This window comes from Genypterus blacodes, unplaced genomic scaffold (assembly GCF_046128005.1).
Source record: "Genypterus blacodes isolate CSIRO-AG114 ecotype Tasmania unplaced genomic scaffold, CSIRO-AGI_Gbla_v1 ptg000003l_1, whole genome shotgun sequence".
Lineage (NCBI taxonomy): Eukaryota > Metazoa > Chordata > Actinopteri > Ophidiiformes > Ophidiidae > Genypterus > Genypterus blacodes.
In genome coordinates, this window is record NW_027466817.1 from 2,989,332 (window position 1) to 3,010,064 (window position 20,733).

Here is a 20,733-nt window from a genome sequence, read left to right on the forward strand (position 1 = left end):
CTGTCCATTTTCCTTTCAATACTTTTCTTCCTCTTTTGGCTGAATGTAATTATTTGAGTATTGCCACTTTGGATTTGGAAAGTGAATCAGTCTTTATTTGCTGCATCTGACATTATTTGAAGTTAATAAAATATTGATATTGTTCTTTGCAAAAAAAGACGTACTGTTGTCATTTTCACGTCCGATATATATGATGTCACTTTTGTTCAAATTGCATAAGTGGGCATTTATCAACAACTTTGCATATTTCCTGGAATTGAACACATAAATCTTAATGAAAACAAATTCAGACATGTGATTCACACCTAGGATCCGAATATTGACCTGAATCTCCACGTGTCCACTAAGATTATGCTGATTCAGCAGGATTTTTGACATACAGTATGTTACTGCAAATCAATGAAAGTTCTTCATCATCCAAATAATCATTCTCTCTAATGAGTCGAACGGCGATCTTAGACAGAAATGCAATTCCAATCACCTGACCACTACATTTATATACTTAATATACAGTATGGATGTGAAACAGCTCTTAAAGGGGCAGAGGAGTTTAGAAAATGAGGAGAAAGTGAGTGTCCGCATTTGTGCAGGTCTCTGTTAATCTTCCAGGAAAGTGCTGTATGGTTGTGATTAGATCATGTACCAGCACATTAGCTCACCTCATTCAGCACCACTCACCACTGACTACTACTCACTCTGGTTTATGTTCTTACACACACACACCCACACACACACATATGCACACATTTCATAAAACCCTCTGCAATTAGCTCCAATTACCTCCAATGACATGATGACATCCTCATTATTAAGTTATCATGGGGGCAAAGGACAGCAGTCTGAAGGAAAGTGCACAGACTCTCACCGGGCTTAGCGCTCCCACAGGAGTGAGTGTTTCATTTTGCTGTGGCATCATGGGACCCCGGGGAGCTCAGTAATCCATTTGGCTGGACGAGAAAGAGACAGGAGGGAGGTATCAGAGCAGGGACAGGGTGTGATGGATTTCAAGCTGAGGTTGCCAGGTGTGGTGGCTAGGGAGGCCCGTCCTCCTCAATAATTTATCCCAAATAAACCTAATTACCTCAATCAAATGTGTGTTGTTTTTAGCAGCGTGTTGATGCGCACCAGGAGGTTATGCAAGGACATTTGCAACACTGCCTCTGTCTCTGCCAGCTACAGGAGCTGACGAGTCTCTCAAGCGACTCCAGCGTCTTATTTGCCAGGATGCAAATCACAAAGCTGAGTGGATTTCAGGTTTGTCTCCTGTAAGCAAAGATGGTGCAGAGGATGGAGTTCCTTTACAAATAGCTGAGTAGAAGCTAGACGGAATGTACACGCTGGCACTGTGGGATTGGGATTCAATAAGATTGTGTTTACCGTTCACTGTGTAACACCTCATTTTACACATGTGACACCTACAGGAACATAACAGCTTTATTACAGCCAAATCATGAGGGAGCGTCACATGCTGCAGCCATATAGCAAACATGACTCATATGTAGTCCTGCTGTGGACTTCCAACCGAGTGCATTTTAAATATAACTGTGCAATACATTTTTACAGTAGTATGGCAAACTTGCAAATTTACCAAAAGCTTTGCCTTAAAAATCCTTGTATTTTGTATTTCAGACTGTAAAGACTGTTGTACAGAGAAAGAAAGGTGACCCCCCAGACCCCTGAACCAGCAGGTTTGACTGGACACCAGTCCTGACAGTATATGAGTCTGTGCGTCGGGTTACCTGTGCCGCTTCAGGGGTCACTTCCTTTATTATTAGTCCATGCCACATTAAACGCAAAATGAAAGCAGGGACGTCTTTGTTGTCTGAACCAGAGGAGCTCATTGATTTTATTACTGTAATAGACAGGAAGAACATCTGAAAACCTGCAGCATCACGTGCTTCCAGGATCCCTGATCGCTGGGCCAAATGTTGCCATGATGTTTATTAGCACAGGATGTCATCATTCTTCTTCCTTTCATTTTGAGCTTCCACATGTGAACAAGCATCTCCTCAGAAAGGTAAAAGCATGTATTGCAGCTGTGGTGAGGAACATGCAGTTCATCCAGAGGCCTTGGCTGGGCTCATTGTAAAACTAAACTACAAACATGCAGCTTTCTCACGCTCCACTGCTGACAGTGACCCAGAAAAGTGATAGAAAACGAGCCATTAGATCCCACTGAAAGCTGCCTGGAGGCACAAAATGCTGCTGCTGCAACAACACACACCACATGTCCCAAAATCATCATGCTACACCCAGACATTTATCCCTACCCTGAACTGACTCTATGGGCTCTATCAATGAAAAACATGTAATGCTACAGGTTGACACTTTGGACAGCCATTGGCAGCTCAAGCAGCATGGACTGCTGATGGATGGAAGGCCATCTCACTGAGTATGATGTAATCATCCTGACTTCAGTGCTACATCTTCCTTGCTCATTTTCTGCCCTGCTCTGAGGGGTTTGTTTAATCTCCACCTCACAGGTTGTCTTCTTACGATCACCCGGGATGGCTGACAAGTAAAGTGCCAGACTCCCTGTGTGATCAAAGAAAAGCAGGGACAGAATAAGACACAGCTTATCATAACGTTATTTCTAGCTGCATCCATTAGAATACTAAAATCACCTATTTAAGCACTAAGCAGCAAGAATTCGGGTTTATTCCCCAAGATAATATACTTCATTTAGTTTCTCATTGATAGTTTATTTTTAATGTTGTAGTTTTTACTTAACTGCACTGACAAATTACCCACACCCTTTCAAACCCTTTTACACTAAACAAGCTTTTCCTTAAAGTGACAACCCAGTTTGCCAGCTAAAGGCCAGATTTATCAATGGCATTTTTTCTGCATAGATGTACACAAGTTGACTGCCATGGCTTAAAAATTGAGTTGTGCAATGGTATGCATTCACAACATAAAGTAACTGAAATAGTATTTCATCATCCAAGTTGTGAGTATGTGAACAAGCTGCTCCTCACACGTAGTAAATGAGGAGTTCATCAAATACACTATAAAGCTGTTCTAAAGTGCTGGGTAACACTGATTTGAGTGAATCCTTTTACATCCTGGCACTACATGTAAAAGGATTCACTCAAAGCAGTGTTACCCCATATCTACATCTAAAGAGCAGATATCTGCTCTATGATCAAGAATTTCTTTTTTTGCGTGATGTGGCATAAATCTCCTCTCAACATGGCGGCATAGGCTGGAAACACATCTGCTCAGCCATCCAGGGACGGATTGGATATTTGGCGCAGAGTGAAAGAACTCTGATTTTAAAGCTCAGGCTTGAGTGGCTGCCACACAGCCGGTGAAGTGAAGATCACCATGCAGGATCTGTGTCATACCTGGAAGAAATCCAAATGTCTTTGAGCTTCATTTCTAAATCTTCACATGTTTGACTGAAACTGAAATCCAAGACATTACCGTTAATCTTTATCACACAAACTTACATTTCTTTAAAACGATCTATCCATAAATCATCCTCACATTAATTTAGAGATATTCATGTAATTCCTGTACACGCATTATTGACTTCCAGCACTGCTTCCTGAGGCATGGGTGGAATTTGGAAAGAAACCTGCTGAATTTCGATATAAAACATAAAGTCTTCACATGCAGCATCGTGTCAAAGCCTCAGCTGACTTGACTGTAATGACCTATTCGACTTGGACCTATGCAACTGGGACTTGAGACAAAACTTTGCAAATGCATGGAACCTTCATCTGACGGACTGGTTTGCATTAAACAATACCAACAAAACTCATGGGGGCAGTGGTGCCAACCTTTGACCTAGTGTAGTGAGAGTGACAGCTAGAACATTGCTGATTGCTATGAGAAGAAAAGAGAGAAGGGCTGAATTTATTTATCTCCATGTAGCATCTCCTTTGTTACAGCTGCTTAAAAGGCACGGATACAAGCAAACACACACACACACCATTCAATGTGATGGTATCCTTCTGGACATGTTTGGCGTTCAATCAGACTGTAACTAGAACAGTACAGCTCTCTTCCAAAATAATGACATCATCCATTGAAAGCCCCTCCTGTTACAAGACGTGTGCTGTGAAATCAGTCTCAGTGAAGAGTGTGTGTCAATTATGTCATTAATAATTGCAACAACATTCATGATATCATCTATTCATGTCTGCCATCTCCAACTATTATCATTTCCATAATTTGTTTATTGCAAAGGAAAGATGAAATAAAAATGTTCATGACATGAAAAGCCCCGTAAACACATGCCAGAACCATGAACCAACCAAGTTTGAAGGCGAATGGTGCTCGTTGCTCTGCATGCAAACACACACACAGCCAATTACAGTAATAGGACAATGGGTGTATGTGTAGTGTATAGTTAATAATGTTGTGTAGTTTATAATTTGTACTGTGTAGTTTTATTTTGTACACTTATGTTTGATCTGTGAATGTAAAACATGAAATTATTTTATAGGAGGACAGATACAAGAGATACCTCAGAGGCTATAATTGTCATGTTGCTATGACGGCACATTGCTGATTGACACTATATCAATGAGCAATGTCTCTGCTGTGACTGAGTTCAGATTACATCAAAGGACAGAATGATGTAATGCTGAATGTCAGTTTTCACATCTTTGCTTGGAAAACACAAAACTATTTTTGACACTCGTGAATGTCAGTGTTGAAAAAACATGAGGCGCTCGGAGGACAAATATGTTGTCAACAAGAAAATGTTGCTACAATTAAAGCCTTTAAAGATTGAATTGAGGGTCAGCTTGAACCAAAGTATGGACCTTTTTGTACATTTCCTGTTTAATTGTGGAATCTGTTGCCCTGAAAAGCACAGTGTGTTTTACATTTGCACTTTAAAGTGGATCTATTATTCCATTAGCAGGTAAATAAAAGTCAAATGGCCGATGTTTGTCTTGCATTATTAATAAAGTGTTCACATTGTGTGCAGGGTCAGTTTAACGGATGATTTGCCCATACTAATACTTTTCTATTTCTGACTACTTAACAGAAGCATCGCCAAGAGGCCCCCCTTAAACCTTATCTAAAGTGTGTGCGTGCGTGTGTGTGTGTGTGTGTGTGTGTGTGTGTGTGTGTGTGTCTGTGTGAAGAAGCAAGGGGTCTCCATTTCTTATCAGTTTGTCGGTTACATTCTTGGCCCCAGCCACTGGGGCAAACTGCCATGTATGGCTAAAGGAGGACCAGTATAGCGCCCACACTGTGCTCCACTGACCCACAATGCACCAAGGCTTTATAAAAGCACACAACAAAGACCCTAAGACAGGGAGTAGTGACCCACTTCTCTAAAAGCATATGTCAGTATTCATAAAAGATAGATAAACTTGGTCTTTTTGTGCAACTGTACATTCTTAGCCATGACGTCTCTGACTTCTTCAAGCCGCCGATCTTCCTCCTCATCCTACCGCTCTTCGGCCCGTTACAGCACCACCAGCTCCTACCAGTCAGAAGGCTTACTGGGAGGGATGGCGGACTCTCTGGACACCATGTTTGATCCCTACATTGATTCAAGCGATCATTCCAGTCTGTTTGGAGAGGAGGGTCCCGGGGGACCCAGATGTCTGACCCCCTTCAACCGGACCAGCAGATCCTCTTGTGGAACACCTGGTAGGTGGATTACAGAGAATTTTTTGTACGACTACAAGGTCATTGAAACACTAGGCTGATAAGTGAATGGGAGATGGAAGATGTCCAGTGCAGCAGCTGCATGAACATGCTGCCAGTCAGTGAGCAAAGCTACTGGAGTAGCTGAAAGTTCAGTGCCTTGCTCATTGGCATCTCCACAGCTGAGCACATCAACTAGCTTTATCTATATTGGTTAAAGAGGACAATGCTTCTCATTATTTTACCCCCAGCTGCAGGAAGGAAGTGTTAGTATTTCACTTTGAAGTGGTGTGAAAATTAAAATAAAACACCACAGTGACGGAATAAAGCTGGAGCCAAAACTACGTATAATAGCAATATGTCAAGGCCTCAGTATGGCTCTGTACATGAGTTGTAATTGTTGTAAGGAAGGTGAATTATTTTTTTAGTTAAGTTAATTGAAAATAAAAACACAAGAACGTTAAAACTGTTCTGGTAAACACACACAATGTTACTATTTTCATTCAAAGCTTAATCAGTAGCAAGTGTTGAATTGTCAATGTCAGAATTGTATTGTAGTGTATTGTATTAGTGTTTTTTGTTGTTCCCCTGAAGGTCCTGTGGGTGGCGCAGTGACCAACCATCAAACCAATACGGGGAGGGTAAGATCTGCTGGAGACACCTACTACACTATGGCTGACGTCAGCCAGTTTGAGCCTCATGACGTGGTGGTGATGGCCTACAACCACCATGTCGTCATTCGAGCTGAGAAGGTGTGTGGTTGTGTGTGTGTGTGTGTGTGTGTGTGTGTGTGTGTGGGTGGGTGGGTGGGTGGGAGAGAGAGAGGGAGAGAGAGAGAGGAAGATCAAATGTCATGTTAAACCACATAGAATTGCTTTAGTTTATCAGATTCAATAGTTATGCAGTTTAGGCCCCATACCAATTGTCATCCACAGGCATACAGAAAATAAATAAATGTTGCATATTTTAGATCATGTAGTGGATGAAGCTTGTGAGAATCATAGCACAACATGAAACAAACCCAATACGACATTATTGAATCTGTTCAGGCAGAAAAAGGTCTGGCCTATAATAAGGAATCCAGATATGATGTGATATGAAATGTAATATTCTTAGTAATCGGCCTCTTGGTGGCACAAACTATACAAAAGAAGCTTTACTGACCTGCTACACGAAATAACTTTCTGCTGAAGTTCATATGCGTTGTATTTGAGACATGACGTACCAGACAGACAGAAAAAAAAGATTGGAAAAATATGGTGACCCAAAATAACTCAGACTTCTGCCAAAGCTCAACCGTTTCACTTTTTCATTTCACTTTTTTGCCAATATTAAAACAAGTTCCATTATCATATAAATTGTGTAGTGTAACTTAGATAAATACAGCATCAGCAATTAATGTAAATATAGATGTATTGTATTTACACACAGTTTGTATGTATCGAAGATGTAAAATTAGATTGTTGCTTCTCTCCTCTCGTCCTCCGATGCTCAATGACCTCTCTTTTCGTCATCCTCTCCTCATTCCTCCATCTGCCCCTTTCTGACAGCTCCACACACATTTGTCCGTCCACACAACCCCACACTCTTCTAATTGTCTCCCTCTATTCTCAGGTACTGGATGATGGAAGCGTCAGTGACACATTTACCCATCAGTCTGTATTCCCTGAGGACATGAACCCTCTGTCAGTCAGCGGAACCATTAGCCCTGACGGCATCCTGGTGGTCAGTGTGCGCCGGACCCCCACACTGGGCGGGCTTGAGCCTCATAGCATCCCCACTTACCACACTGAAGCACATATTTGACCTCTGAACTTTCAGTTTTTAAGCTATTCTAATTAATTTCTTGCCATATTGCATTTGTTGAACCTTGGGTTAAGTATGAATAAGGAGTTATTACTGCATGCTTATGGATTTTTATGTTGTTTTTTAAGCTGACCCTTTGTGAGTTCCCTTCGCTACATTAATTTTTGATTATCATGTGTACCAGTAAGTTTATCAAATCACTTTTTTGTAGGGTTGATTTTATACACTCCTTTGGCTTTTACCATGTTGTAAAAGACTTTGGAGACTTTTTATTAAACGGATGTAAATTGTATTTGCCTGTAAAGGTCGGGATCTGAGCTTTGATCAAAAGTCTCTCATAGCTTACTGCATTACAACACACTTTACTAGTCTCCCTCAGCGGCGACATTACTAACAGCCGTGCCACTCTGGCTCACAGTCACACTAAGTGCACAACAATTAAACATCAACAAGAACCATTTCCAACATGCATGAAAATGAATAAACAGAGCACTTTCAGAATCCATCTCTGAACACAGGCACACATTTACATCCCTAAAGTTTATTTTGGGGGAAACGCTCATAGTGCTCTGCTCCATAAATGTGGAAGTGTCTGTTTAAAGTAAAATAATTAAATTATATATAAACGTTGCATTGCACCCTGACCCTAATAAATACAAACACATTAAAATGATCGAATATCTGATATGTGAATATCTTCTGGTTGATGTTTCAACATGCTTACATACGCATACAAGTGATCAGTGGTCACATGTGCTATGATCTAAACAGTGACATAAGGAAATAGTACTTATATAGCGGAAGGGAGTCTTTGAGCATTGTCCAAGTGCATCACAGAGAAGGTTTATTGACTTCAGATATGGAGTGTTTTTTGCACCTTTGTTAGTTGGTCTTGAGTATTTGATGCCTTAAAGGAGAATTAAATAGCTTTCCCTGAACTAGATCTGGGTGTGAAGAAACCCTGATCATATCCCATCACAATGACCTCACAATGGTGTCACACATCCTGTCCAAGAATCACCTTGATTCCCATGGAGTCTCATGCGCTCATGGTCCTCCGGTCATTTCAATCGCTCTGTTGTCCGCTTTGTTGTTCACAGTCCATTGCTAATTTCCTTATCACCTTAGGAGGAAATGGATTTGAATAGGAAGCCTATTCAAAGCTGTGAGCCAACGTTGAAGGACATACTTCAGAGCATTTGGGGGTGAAGGCTGATTCTTGGGTGTGTGTGGTATGACAACGGAATGCTCGCACCAGTGAAGAGCATCTGGCTGCTCAGGTAAACTTCCTATCAAGAACTACACATAATTATGCTTAATGTGATTGATTCAACAAAGCATCTATATTGTTTAACTGATCTACCAATGCTAGTTGTGTTGCTATGATGTATGGGGTGGTTGGTAGGACAGTTGATTTGGAGTATGATGTCATTGCTGATGTCCTGAAGGATGTGCAAACAATTTGCTGATGCAATCGCAGCAATTTTATAAGACTGGCCTCTTCTGTTTAAGTATTTAGATACTGTTTTGTGATATTGGTACTTTTGTCTAAAAATTACTTTTCTGTATTGTTTGTGGAAAAGGTATGTATTCAGCAATATAAGTAAAAGTATAAAGAAGCAATAAATAGCCCCAGATAACTTATTATTTCACCATCATTAATTAATGATCATTTTTTGCATCATGTAAATGAAGACTGAAAGGATAAATTAGAAAGTAAAGTAAGGCCTAGAGTAGATGTTTCCATAATCAAATTTGCATTGCATCATTTGCATGTCCTTTCCAGGACAGCCACATCTTCGAAACATGAGATCATGATAACAAGACATCATGAAACCATGACATCATGAAAACAAAGAATAATGTAAAATACATTCAATGGACTATAATTACAGATTTGTGGTTAAAACAATTATACCTGTAAAATACATCCTATGGACAATTAATTCAGATCGGTCCAAAATGGTGATAAATGTTAAACAGGACCCAAACATTGAAGTCAAGCCACAAACTTGCAATATTCTGATTAGCAAAAGATGTCAGTACATAAAATTGAGAGCCCTTGGAGAGGGACAATTTGGAGTTGTCACCTGCTGCAGGAGAAAAGGCACAGATGAGAAAGTAGCTGTCAAGATGATTATGGATCCCAACGATGCTGCAATAGAGGTCAACATGATGAAAAAAGTCAGCTTACTTGATCCAGACCACAACAACTTGCTGCGGTTCTTTGAATGCTTTCGATATAACAAACGCAACTATCTGGTTTATGAGTTGTTGGACCAAACTCTTCATGAATTTATGTTAGGGAGAGGGTGCATGCCGCTGACGTTATCAGAGATTCGTTTAGTTGTTAAGCAGCTGCTTGTGGCTCTCAAAGCCCTGAAGAGTATAGGTGTGCTTCACGGAGACATAAAGCCAGACAATATCATGTTTGTGAATCATATGACACAGCCATTCAGGATCAAATTGATTGACTTTGGGATGGCTTTATCAGTTTCCAAATGTTTACCTGGTTTGTTTTTTCTGCCTCTTTGTTACAGGGCTATAGAGATTTACTTGGGTCTCCAGCTTACTGAGGCCATAGATATGTGGTCTCTTGGATGTGTCATGGCATTGCTGTACATAGGAAATCATCTATATTCTTCAGAAAGTGAATATGATGTGATAAAAAGTATTGTATGCATGCAGGGCCAGCCAGGCGATCCCCTGCTCAATGCTGGGTCCTACACCCATAAATTCTTCACTCATAACAAAACCTCCTGTAATTCAGTATGGAGGCTGAAGACAAAAGAAGAGTACAATGTTTATGAACACAAAAGCCCTTTACTAAGATATAAAAATGCTTCCGACACATTCAAAAGCCTGGATGAACTTACAAGATATTACTCAAAAGACGGAGATTCCACTGTGTGTCAGCACAAATTTCTAAGCCTTTTAAAACTGATGCTGCATGTGGATGCTGATTTGAGAATCACTCCCAGTAACGCTCTGAGGCACCCTTTCATCGCAATGAGTGGCATATCTGGTAGGACATCCTCCATGGCTGGCACCAAAGATGGACGGCCAGCATCAACTGCCCGTGCCAGCAAAAAGAGACCACCAGCCATTGTTGGTGCATTTACAAAAAGACGATCAACCAATGCTGGCACTTGTGATGGAGGCCCAGCACCAGTTGCCAGCATCGAGAGACCATCAGCCATTGTTGGTGCCTCTACTGATAGACAACCATCCATTGCTGCCATCACTGTTAAAGAGCCAGCATCAATTGCCCCTAGCAGCAATAAGAGACCATCAGCCATTGTTGGTGCCTCTACTAATAGACGACCATCCACTCCTGCCATCCCTGTTGGAGAGCCAGCATCAGCTGCCCCTGCCACCAGCAAGAGACCATCAGCCATTGTTGCTACCTCCTCTTATAGACAATCATTTGTTGCTGGCATCAGTGATAGAGGCACTGCATTGGCTGCCCCTGACACCAAAAAGAAACCATCAGCCACTGTTGGCACCCAAGTTAAAAGCCTAGCTCTCCGGTTTGACAGAGTTTCCTGTTGGAAGGCGAATCTAATGAGAATCAAAAAATTCTTCACCAGATGCAAATGCTCAAACGTAGCTGTGATCACCATTGGCACAACAGGGCACCATTACCACCTGTGATGGAACATTAGCATCAGCCGCACTTTGCTCTGGTGTTTCACCTGCCTCTATGAGAAGTAATATCTCTACAGTCATTTTACTTGATCTAAAGATAAACACCTGGCTCTTGGTTTAGTTAACGTTCAAGTTAAAGTTTAAGTTGAATGACCCAACTACGGAGGATTCTAAAATTCTTCTCCAAGTTCAGTTGCTTCTAAAACAGATCAACCAACTGCGATCAGACCAAAGATGGAAGATCAGCACTAGGCACTATATTCACCTATTTGCCCATGGTCCCAGTTATCTCCTAGCCTTGATGGTTTCTGAGTGGTGATTGTATGTTGTTCCTGTGACTGAAGGGGTTTTCTCTGGGCACTCCAGTTTCCCCCATTATCAAAAACATGTGTTGGTTTCATACTTCTGCAATTGTTCGTGACCAAGGGACGAGGCAGTAGACTTGGATTCCGTCCCTGGGCGCCATTGTGGATGTATACTCCTAAAAGTTGAGAACAAATTTCCCTATGGGGATCAATAAAGTGTAATTTCAGTGCAGCTCTGTTGATAACTCAATCTTACCACCGATTCTGCCTAAATTATCAGCAGATCAATTCGGACACCTTTGGTCTGTTCGCTGAGAAACTACCTCCAGCTTTAAGTACTCTTAACCTTAATGACTTCTCGACCCCCTGGTTTATGAACAAAACCCATTCACTGAAGTGTGTCTGCAGACGGCTAGAACGTAAGTAACGTTCAACCAAACTTGAGGTTTTCAGACTCGCCTGATGGCCTAGTCACCTATAACCACTTTCTCTCTGTTAGAATCTCGAAAAAGGTTGTACTCTGTTGTGCCAATGGTGACCACGTCTCTGTTTGAACCGTTGCAGCTGGTGAGATGTCTGCTACGACTCAACAGAGGTTAAAGCCTGGAAAATCCCACCAGTCTGTCAGAACTAAAGATGCCTTTGGGATGAGAGGTGAAACATCTTAAAGCCTTACTATCAAGCCTTTATTAAGCTTTCCTTGGACAGCTGGTGAAGAATTTTATGATTCTCTTTAGATTTGCCTTCCAACAGTTAAGAGAGCTAGGCTTTTATCTTTGGTGCCAGCAATGGCTGGTGGTCTCTTATTGGTGGCAGGAGCAGCTAATGCTGGGCCTCCATCACTGATGCCAGCAGTGAAGGATCTGAGCCAGGCAGGTTTGAAAGGCATGTATTTTCCTTCCCTTTTTTTATTGAATATTTTCATTGAACCAAGCATTTGACATGACAGTGCGCACACAGTTATAGGACATTTTGGAGATTGTTTTTTTATACAGATATTTTGTTTTTATACAGAAAGGGGGGAAAAGGACAGAGATAGAGAAATGGAAAGAAGGTTGTATAATTATTATTATTGTTTAACTTTTTTCAAAGACCCTGAGGTAAAATAGGCAATATGAAGTACAAATAGATTGAAATAGAAAACAGCAGGAAGCCACAGCCTTTGGGAGGTTGTGAGAACATGGCACAGCGGACACAGAGTTCCGGACGGCAACAGTGATGTTGATGCGATGATCTCATAGGTACAGTTTTAACAGGATGATGTCAAACAGCATCATAAGCTGTGGTGAAGAAAAGAAGAGAAGAGAAAAACACAAAAATAAAACATTAAAACAAAGGAATCCCACCCAAAGACCCAACCCAACCCAGCAGTCACACGACCCCACATTCACTCATATTTTCCTTCCTTGAAGTACGCGTACTCGCGTGTGTGGCACGCTTTCCTCAGGATCAATATCTCATATATTTCCATATATTCTAAGTTTCAGTCTCTGTATTCCGAGTTCCTTAACATCACTGAGCTATCTTTTGGTAGGTTACACTACATCAATTTGTCTCCAATTGCAACAGCAAATTCCTTAACAGCTGTACTACAAGGAGTCATGAGGACACTTATGTAATGTTCATCAGAATGAGGGCATGTGAGTACAGAGGGATGACGCTCAGCACTGTTGTCATCCATCAATTTATAGAGGAGGCATTGAAGGAAAAATATCAGCTGGTTTTGAATTTGTATTCTTACTCGTTCTTCTATCTGAAGAGAGAGAAATCATTTTGATAAAATTATTTTTTTGAAGTTGTTTTCTTGAGATAAAAGACTATTTTTTGGAGCTATCGTCAGGAAGGCTGGCTCCGTCCTGGGGACTGAACTTGATTCGTTGGAGTGTGTGTCAGAGAGGAGAATGCTGCGCAAGCTACGGAGAATCATGAACAATGACTCTCACCCTCTCCACCAGGTGCTGGCCTCATACAAGAGCACCTTCAGTAACAGACTCATTCCCCCCAGGTGTACTACTGAGCGTCATAGGAAATCCCTTCTCCCTGTGGCCATTGGACTCTTTAATAAAGCTACCTCGGGGCGAGGTGGGACGGTGGGGACATAGGGATCTGAGCCTGCTCCCCGCCCCCCCCCTCCCAACCTGCTTCACTGTCACTTATAGTATATTGCACTAAACGTTGCTGTATGTCACATATACACATGTGTATGCTGTAGTTGTAGATTGTCATTACTCATACCTCAGTCAGATGCACATTGCACTTGCACTTCCTTATGTACTTATGCTGTCATGTACTGTTCCCCCCATTGTATGCACTTCGTACCCCCCTTATTGTTTGTACTTATCTTGTACTTATTATCTATATATTATTATATTATATTATTTATATTAGCATTCTTGCACTTTTTTCATTATTGCACTAGTTGGGTGATTTCTGATTTCTGGGTCTTGTTTTTTCATGCTGTACTGTAACTGTTGCACAGTAATTTTCCTCGGGATAATAAAATTTCATCTTATCTTATCTTATCTTATCTTAATTCAGCCTGCATCAGGCCTTGATTGAACTGAAATTTGATGTGCTGATCAATTTAGCAATACTCTTGATACGTTGCTTGATACGTTGCTCCCAAAGATAGGCAGACATTGCAGCAACAGCCTGACTATTGCCAGAAGTGGTAATTCTGGCAATAATCAGGCTGTTGCTGCAATGTCTGCCTATCTTTGGGAAACATTTAGAGATTCAGTTAGACAATAAATTGTGATTGTTATCTTGGGAAAATAAAATAAAAAATGACATTATTCGTCCGCTCTCGACTCTTTCTGCCTAAGAATGGAATACTGATTATAAAGGAGGTACATAACATAATAGAATATTCATTGAAGTCCAAAGTGATCTTTATGACAGTCACTGGCACATTCACACACACACTCTCTCTCACAGAAACACTTGCACAAAGCAGGTGTTTTCGTCAGAAACTCACCAATGGGCACAGTTACATCATACATAAGAAATGAACTGCTTATTAAGCTTCAACCACTTCATCTTCTGATTTTGTGCAGATACTTTGTTTTATTCAGACTGGAGAACAACAGCACAAAGGAGCGTGTGTTGTGGTGCATCGGAGGAGCGATTGGAAAATTTTCTCTTGCGCTGATTATGACATGTTCACCAAAGTCTGGTTCTGCAGAACGTGGGTGACTTATCTGCCCCCGCAAGCAATAAGAGAACATCAGCCACTGCAGGAACATAAGATAAAAGACTAAATCACGTTTTGACAGTCAACTGTTGGAAGGTGACTATAATGAGGATCATAAAATTCTTCATACGATGCAACAGGTTAAAAAACAGAGATGTGGTCACTGTTGATACAGCAGGGCATCATTGATAATCATCAGTGATGGAACATTAGCATCAGCTGCACCTTGCTCTGGTGTTTTATATGCCACTGTGAGAAGTAATATCTCTACAGTGATATTACTTAATCTACACCTGGCCTTGATGATTTCTGTGATTGCTGTGGTGTTAATGTGAGCTTTCCAACTGAGACTATGAGAAGAAGATACAAATCTCTCCTTCATTTCCCAGGGAAAAAGCAGAATGGAGCAGGAAAGGACAGTTAAGACACAGATGATGGGTAATAGTTGCTTGTTTGTTAAAATCTCCTTTAATCATCCCTGACATACAAAACAATGTTTAATTTATCTGAAAAATATGAATTTTGGTGAGCACTTTCTGGTTTGGCCCTCGGGGACTGCAATAGTAGGGGCCTCTAATATGTACAAGTACAGTCTGTAAGATAAAAGATGGCCCTCACCAGCTAATGTGAGGACTTGGTCTTGTGAAAGCCCCTCAGACTGAAGGAGAAGTTATAAGGGCAGCAGGATAAAACTGACTTGGCAGCGGTGCTTTAGGAGAGTTGCTGCTGCAGCTACAGTCCATGCTGCAGGATTCACCAAAGCTCCTTTTAAGACCTAAATGTGGAAAGTTTCCCAAAAGCCAGCGGGGAGAGAGTCTAGCATCTCTCCTACAGAACAAAGGTGAACCCAACACTCAAAGCTGCCAACAGTGTTTTAAGGTGAATTTTGTCACTTTGATTTTAGTGTCAAAACCTCAAAGGAGGCGCTTATGACGAGAATAGCAGAGAGCGTTTTGGAAACACCTTCCTGGAGGCATTTGGGAAACCTTCCTCTGTACATCAAGCATCACTTTATCACACAGAAGCTCCTGAGTGAGCGTCAGTTCTCATATACATACATCTTTTTACACTTTTCACGTTTCTTTAAAAAAATATGGTTATCTTGCAATCATATCATGTCAAGTCGTCAATTAAAACTGGGTTAGAGTGAGATGAAGAAACATTATTGCACATGTTGATTACACACAAGTAGATCATCAATAAAAATAAGTCAAAATTCTACCTTGATTAATTGAAAATAATAAATATACATTTACATTTGTCTTTAACCATCTTGTGGCAGGTGAGATGAGAAATGTCCACAAATAAAAAACGTTTTTAAAAAAATCAAACAAATGAACAGAAGTCACGAGTTGATGCTCGACGCTTGAGCAAGCAGTTGTGGGTTTGCTATGGTGATAATTACACACTGTTGGGAAAGTGCCTCGTCTACATGCATTTGAGTACGATTAAAAATTGCTTAATCCCATTGATAAAAAACAAGAAGAGGAGGAGTCCATGCAGGCACTTGTGGAATGAATATGGCACCTACAGACCACATGCTGGTCCCCTTAACATTCAGCCTCACTTAGCTTCAGAATTCCATTTTCCTATCAGGCTGTCATTGCAAGCCTTTGCTCCTATAGTGTTATTTGCATTCTATAAATGTCATAGAAATAAAAAAGAACAACATGACATCCGACTTGAAAGAATCAAAAAGTCACAAATACAACAAATAACTAAACAACACCCCTCCCCCCAGAAAAAATAAAATCTCATTCAAAGAGAGAATGAAGGATTGGTTAGACATTAAATTATAATCTTATATTACATCAATTGTGTTAAATACTGTATATTAGCTAGTAAATATCTGTCTTCTCTAACTCAAAAACCCATCCCCAGTTTGAAATTAGGCAGTGAATAGTGGAATAATAAGTGGAATATCAACATTCTGCAGACGATACAAAGACATCCATAACATAAGAACATAACGGGCACAAGATGGCACATATAAGACAGAATATCATACATTCTTCCCTTAATATATTTCTTCAAGCTTTTGTTTTTGGTGCATTAAATAAAACCTTACATGCTCCCTCTCATGCAGAGCCGCCATGCTTTTCTCTGGTTCTGTGTTACTTTCAGTGGTGCACAGCTAGACAAGAAAAAAGCTAAAGAAATAAAACAATGGAGCTGCTGTGAGTGCATGTGTAAGGCGTCCAAACAGTAGAGCGACCCTCAACCAAACATGATAGGAGTGTCATACGGTCATACTTCAAGGCCACTGGACATGTGGTTTAGTCTTGAAGATATTTTGGCATTTATACCTCCGAGAGTAGTTTCCCACATTGAATGAGGTGAATCCTTTGGGGTCACGTGAGAGTCTAGAAAAACACAAGGCTCAATACAGGAAGGCTAAATTCTCAAATCGAGAATTGTCTCTCTATCCGCACTGGGAAGACCAGGAAAACTCCTCTGATGGCAATAATGCATATTTTGGACATAGCAGACATTATTTGAGCAATGGCCAGAGACGTTGGCAACTCCATTCCTGTGCCTTAACGTTTGAAATAACTTTCACGTGACCCAACGAGCCATCAAGCCCAGACGACAAATGCCAGATTACAGAGTTTCTACAATCATTTTTCAATAACATTTTGATACTTTTCTATAAGTGTTCTGTGGCGTTTAAGATGTTTATGTTAATTAAACTGAGGAGTGTAACTCGAAGAAGCACAGACTTGGAGGATCTACAAACACCAACCGCATCCTGTGTCTTATTGATAATATTTCTTGTCATAGTTTATATTCTCAGCAGATAGCCAGGTGTTTTGTATGGAAACTACATTTGCCTGGAATTGTGATGATGACTAGAGCGAGTCATTTACGGTTAGCTCTAATCTAGCAAATAATGACAACTGGGGACTGCAAGACAGTGTTTCATAGCAACCACCACATCTCTGGCCTCCGACTCGTTGCTTTGGTTTGGTTGACGATATGAGAACAGATTTGGAGAAAATACAAATATCCTCTCCTGTTCTAGCTGGGCTTGTCAAGATCACACTCCTTAAATATTTCCCAAAATCCTTCCTTCCTTCACAACTTTCTAAAACATTTCCAGGCCTGAAAAAAATCTCTATAAATTGCAAGGCTTCCAGGATATCCGCGACTGCAGAAACATTGTGTTTGAAGCCCACCATTGGGTTTAAAATGAGCTTTTTAGCTGGACGGCTGAGAATCTTCATAGAAATCACAGGAGTGAGCATTCCAAGGAAATATGTCATGTTAGTCAGTAGCCCACAAGCCAAGAAGAAGTCAGAGAGAGATGGTGGGATGGAGGAAAGGGAAAACAAATCAATGCTTTCCTGTCGATGAGCAGAAAGCGCACTAACAAGCCTCAAGCATTATGGCACACAACATGAATTATTAAATACACAGTACTTATACTACTTACTGAATCAGAAACTATCCTGCCATTAAAATATTAATGGCTCAAATTCTCTGGCAGGTCAGTCAAGTTGCTGCAATTAAAAAATGAGTTATGATCTGGAGTGGTAGACTAGATAAATTCTTGGTAAAGTAAAGGTGAACTGCACCTCCTTCTACCCTCTATCGACCAACTATGGATTTCCTATAGTGACTCTACATTGCTTAACCTCGCTGGGCCATGCTTCAGGTCACCCAGGCATTGATCACCCAGAACCCATTCAGATATCATCAGCTGGTGCTGTGCTGTGAAAGGATGAGGATGAGAGGAATTCTAAACCCGTACATCCTCCAGCAGGCAGGGGCGTCTGTATATCTGATAGTAATGGAGGTTAGGTAACATGGCGAGCAAAGGCAGATTGATGAAAAGGCCCAGAGCAGCTGGTTGAGCAATGATTTCTTCATTCGTTCAGACTTCCATCCGCTCACTGTACTGTAGTCTTACTCCCTCCCTCCGTCCATCCGTCCGTCCGTTGCTTCCTGCCCTCTCCACCAGCCAACCATTTTTGGAACAGTAATTCAGAGCTATATTTAGATGAGTGAACCCTAGTCTCTCTAACGGCTCTCGTTCTTGTTAGTTTGCATGTTTCTATGCGTCTTTGGATCTAAGACTAAAGCTACAGCATGACGGCATACATTATGAAAAGGGCTACACATGCTCTCGGCCCTGCCAACAGGCATGTCTGCTTGCATAGACTTGACTCTAACCGTTACCATGTAGAGTAGCGATGAAGAGATGAGTATCACAAGGAAAAAGGGGAAGGAATAGCAGTGCAGGAACGAAGACGAGGAGAAAACACAGGAACAATTGTGAAAACTAAGGCATTTACACTCAGATGAGTCCAGTGCTTGTCAGAGGGAACCACAAACGAGTTGTACCCACAAAACCTGATCAGTTGATCCCCAAAAAAACACAAAAAACCTGGAATGTCAGAATGAAATGTGGCAATTAAAACAAACGTACATAGAAAAAGTTGTTTGCTACGTCCGTCTTTCAAAGACCTCTGGACCGATACAGTACAATTTCTCAGTACATACACTCTGTACACAAAGGGAGAACTCTTCCGCGTCACTGCTCAACTTCGACACAAATGGAAGACTCATTCAAAAAGGAAACTTTGATCACAATTCTAAAACAGTCAGCAGGCTAAATTAAATCAAATAAGAAAGTTACATCCCTTTTTTAAAAAGATTTCAGCCCATTCCCAGATCCGTATAGGTTTCCCCCAACCCACATTTGCACCACTGTAGGTTCCCAAGGAGAAGTGGAGAGCAGGGCACAGTTCGACTTGTGTTCCACCCTCCGATGGAGTGTCTGGCTTGGTCAGTACAAGGCAGAAAAGCAGCCTGTGGTCCATGAAGGAGGGGATGGTAGAGAGAGAGGAGAAGGAGCAGACAGAGGAGGAGTCTGGTATAATAGTTGAACTCTTTTCAGAATAAAGTACTCATCCTAAGCCCTGAGGATTTTTGCACGTTTGTGGCTTTGGGGGGTTTGGGGGAAAAAAAACCTGTATCCATCCTCTTCCTCTTTCTCCACCTCCTCTTCCTCGTCCACCTTCTCCCCTATGTTCCATCACTGACATTTCTCGTCGGAGTCAGGCGGGGTGGGTTCACGGGGCAGCGACAGGCTTTTGTGGCGATCCCACAGCTTGTGCAGCTCAGTCGCCTCGTTCTCGCTGCTGCTGGTGCCACTGTCCCGGAAGCTGGCCAGAGGGGGGCGCACCTTAACACCTTTCACCGTCACCGAGCCCTCGATGGCCTTACGAAGCTGGATGGAGAAAGACCAGACAGTTGGCAAGGGTTATGAAGTGTTAACTGGATTCTTTAAGGACAACAAAAGGGAATATTTGGTGGTTTCTGGTGCTTTTTTAGTTAAGCATTTTACAGAATCACAGAAAAGAAAGAGAGAAAACACTCCAAGGATCTTGTCCCACCTACACACAGTGGCAATGAAAGTAAAACGACAAAGCGTGAACATTGGGTCAGACTCACTTATCCCACAGGTAAACTGCAGCCTGTATTTTTCTAAACATTGGTTTGAAGGGACAACTACTCCTTTGAGAATATGTGTGTGTGTCCTTCACTTCAAACATCATGAGAAGATCCCAGATTTAATGTGCCAGTGAGGATGCAATCGCACACCCTTAGGCAAAAAATTCTGTTATCCTGTGCAATGAAAGAGGCATGTAGGCGCTGTAATTACCACTTTTACATTTTGTCTATTTATATTCAAAAAGGTCACGCCCATTTACGCCTAAGTGAATGGCGTAAACGATGATTTTACAATGATTTCTCAATGATTTCACGACGGTGCTATGTGGTTAGTGCATATATTTAGGAACTTTTTAAGAACTTCTTTGACTACAAGAGCATCAGATCGACCCTATGATCCAGGATAAGGAGAGCAGATGCACTGTCTCTGAAGTATTGTGTCCTCATTAATCTATTGTTGTACCTATAGACTATAGACAGGCCCTTGTGAAGGAACTGGGGTAACCATGGCTGCAGGTAAATATAGATGGTGTGGTGGCATTGGAGTGAATAGATGCAGGGTAATGGACTGTGGCACTAGAATCCCTATGCAAACACCTCAGCAGACTGACACATGGAACAATCCTTAGTTAGTTAGTTAGTTGCTTAATGTTTTGGTTTAATAAGCTACACATTCTTTAAAACACAAAAAAAAATGTTTCAAAACCCAGC

General features: G+C 41.3%; 2 protein-coding genes across 3 annotated transcripts in view; one reads left to right on the forward strand and one right to left on the reverse strand.

Annotated features, from left to right (window-relative positions):
* Positions 1-5,366: 5,366 nt before the first annotated feature.
* hspb12 (heat shock protein, alpha-crystallin-related, b12) lies at positions 5,367-7,419 on the forward strand. Its single transcript, XM_076142129.1, has 3 exons — positions 5,367-5,616; positions 6,208-6,365; positions 7,228-7,419. Exons 1-3 carry the CDS (start codon positions 5,367-5,369, stop codon positions 7,417-7,419), a joined length of 600 nt encoding a protein of 199 aa, XP_075998244.1.
* A 7,591-nt stretch (positions 7,420-15,010) lies between these two features.
* The window catches only part of LOC142993647 (chloride channel protein 2-like), a 106,434-nt gene continuing 100,711 nt past the window's right edge, over positions 15,011-20,733 (reverse strand). For both annotated transcript variants that reach the window (XM_076144409.1, XM_076144410.1), the window contains one exon: positions 15,011-19,798. In XM_076144409.1, coding sequence (XP_076000524.1) covers positions 19,604-19,798 — 195 coding nt within the window. In that variant the 3' untranslated portion in view covers positions 15,011-19,603. The remainder of the gene's footprint in view (positions 19,799-20,733) is intronic.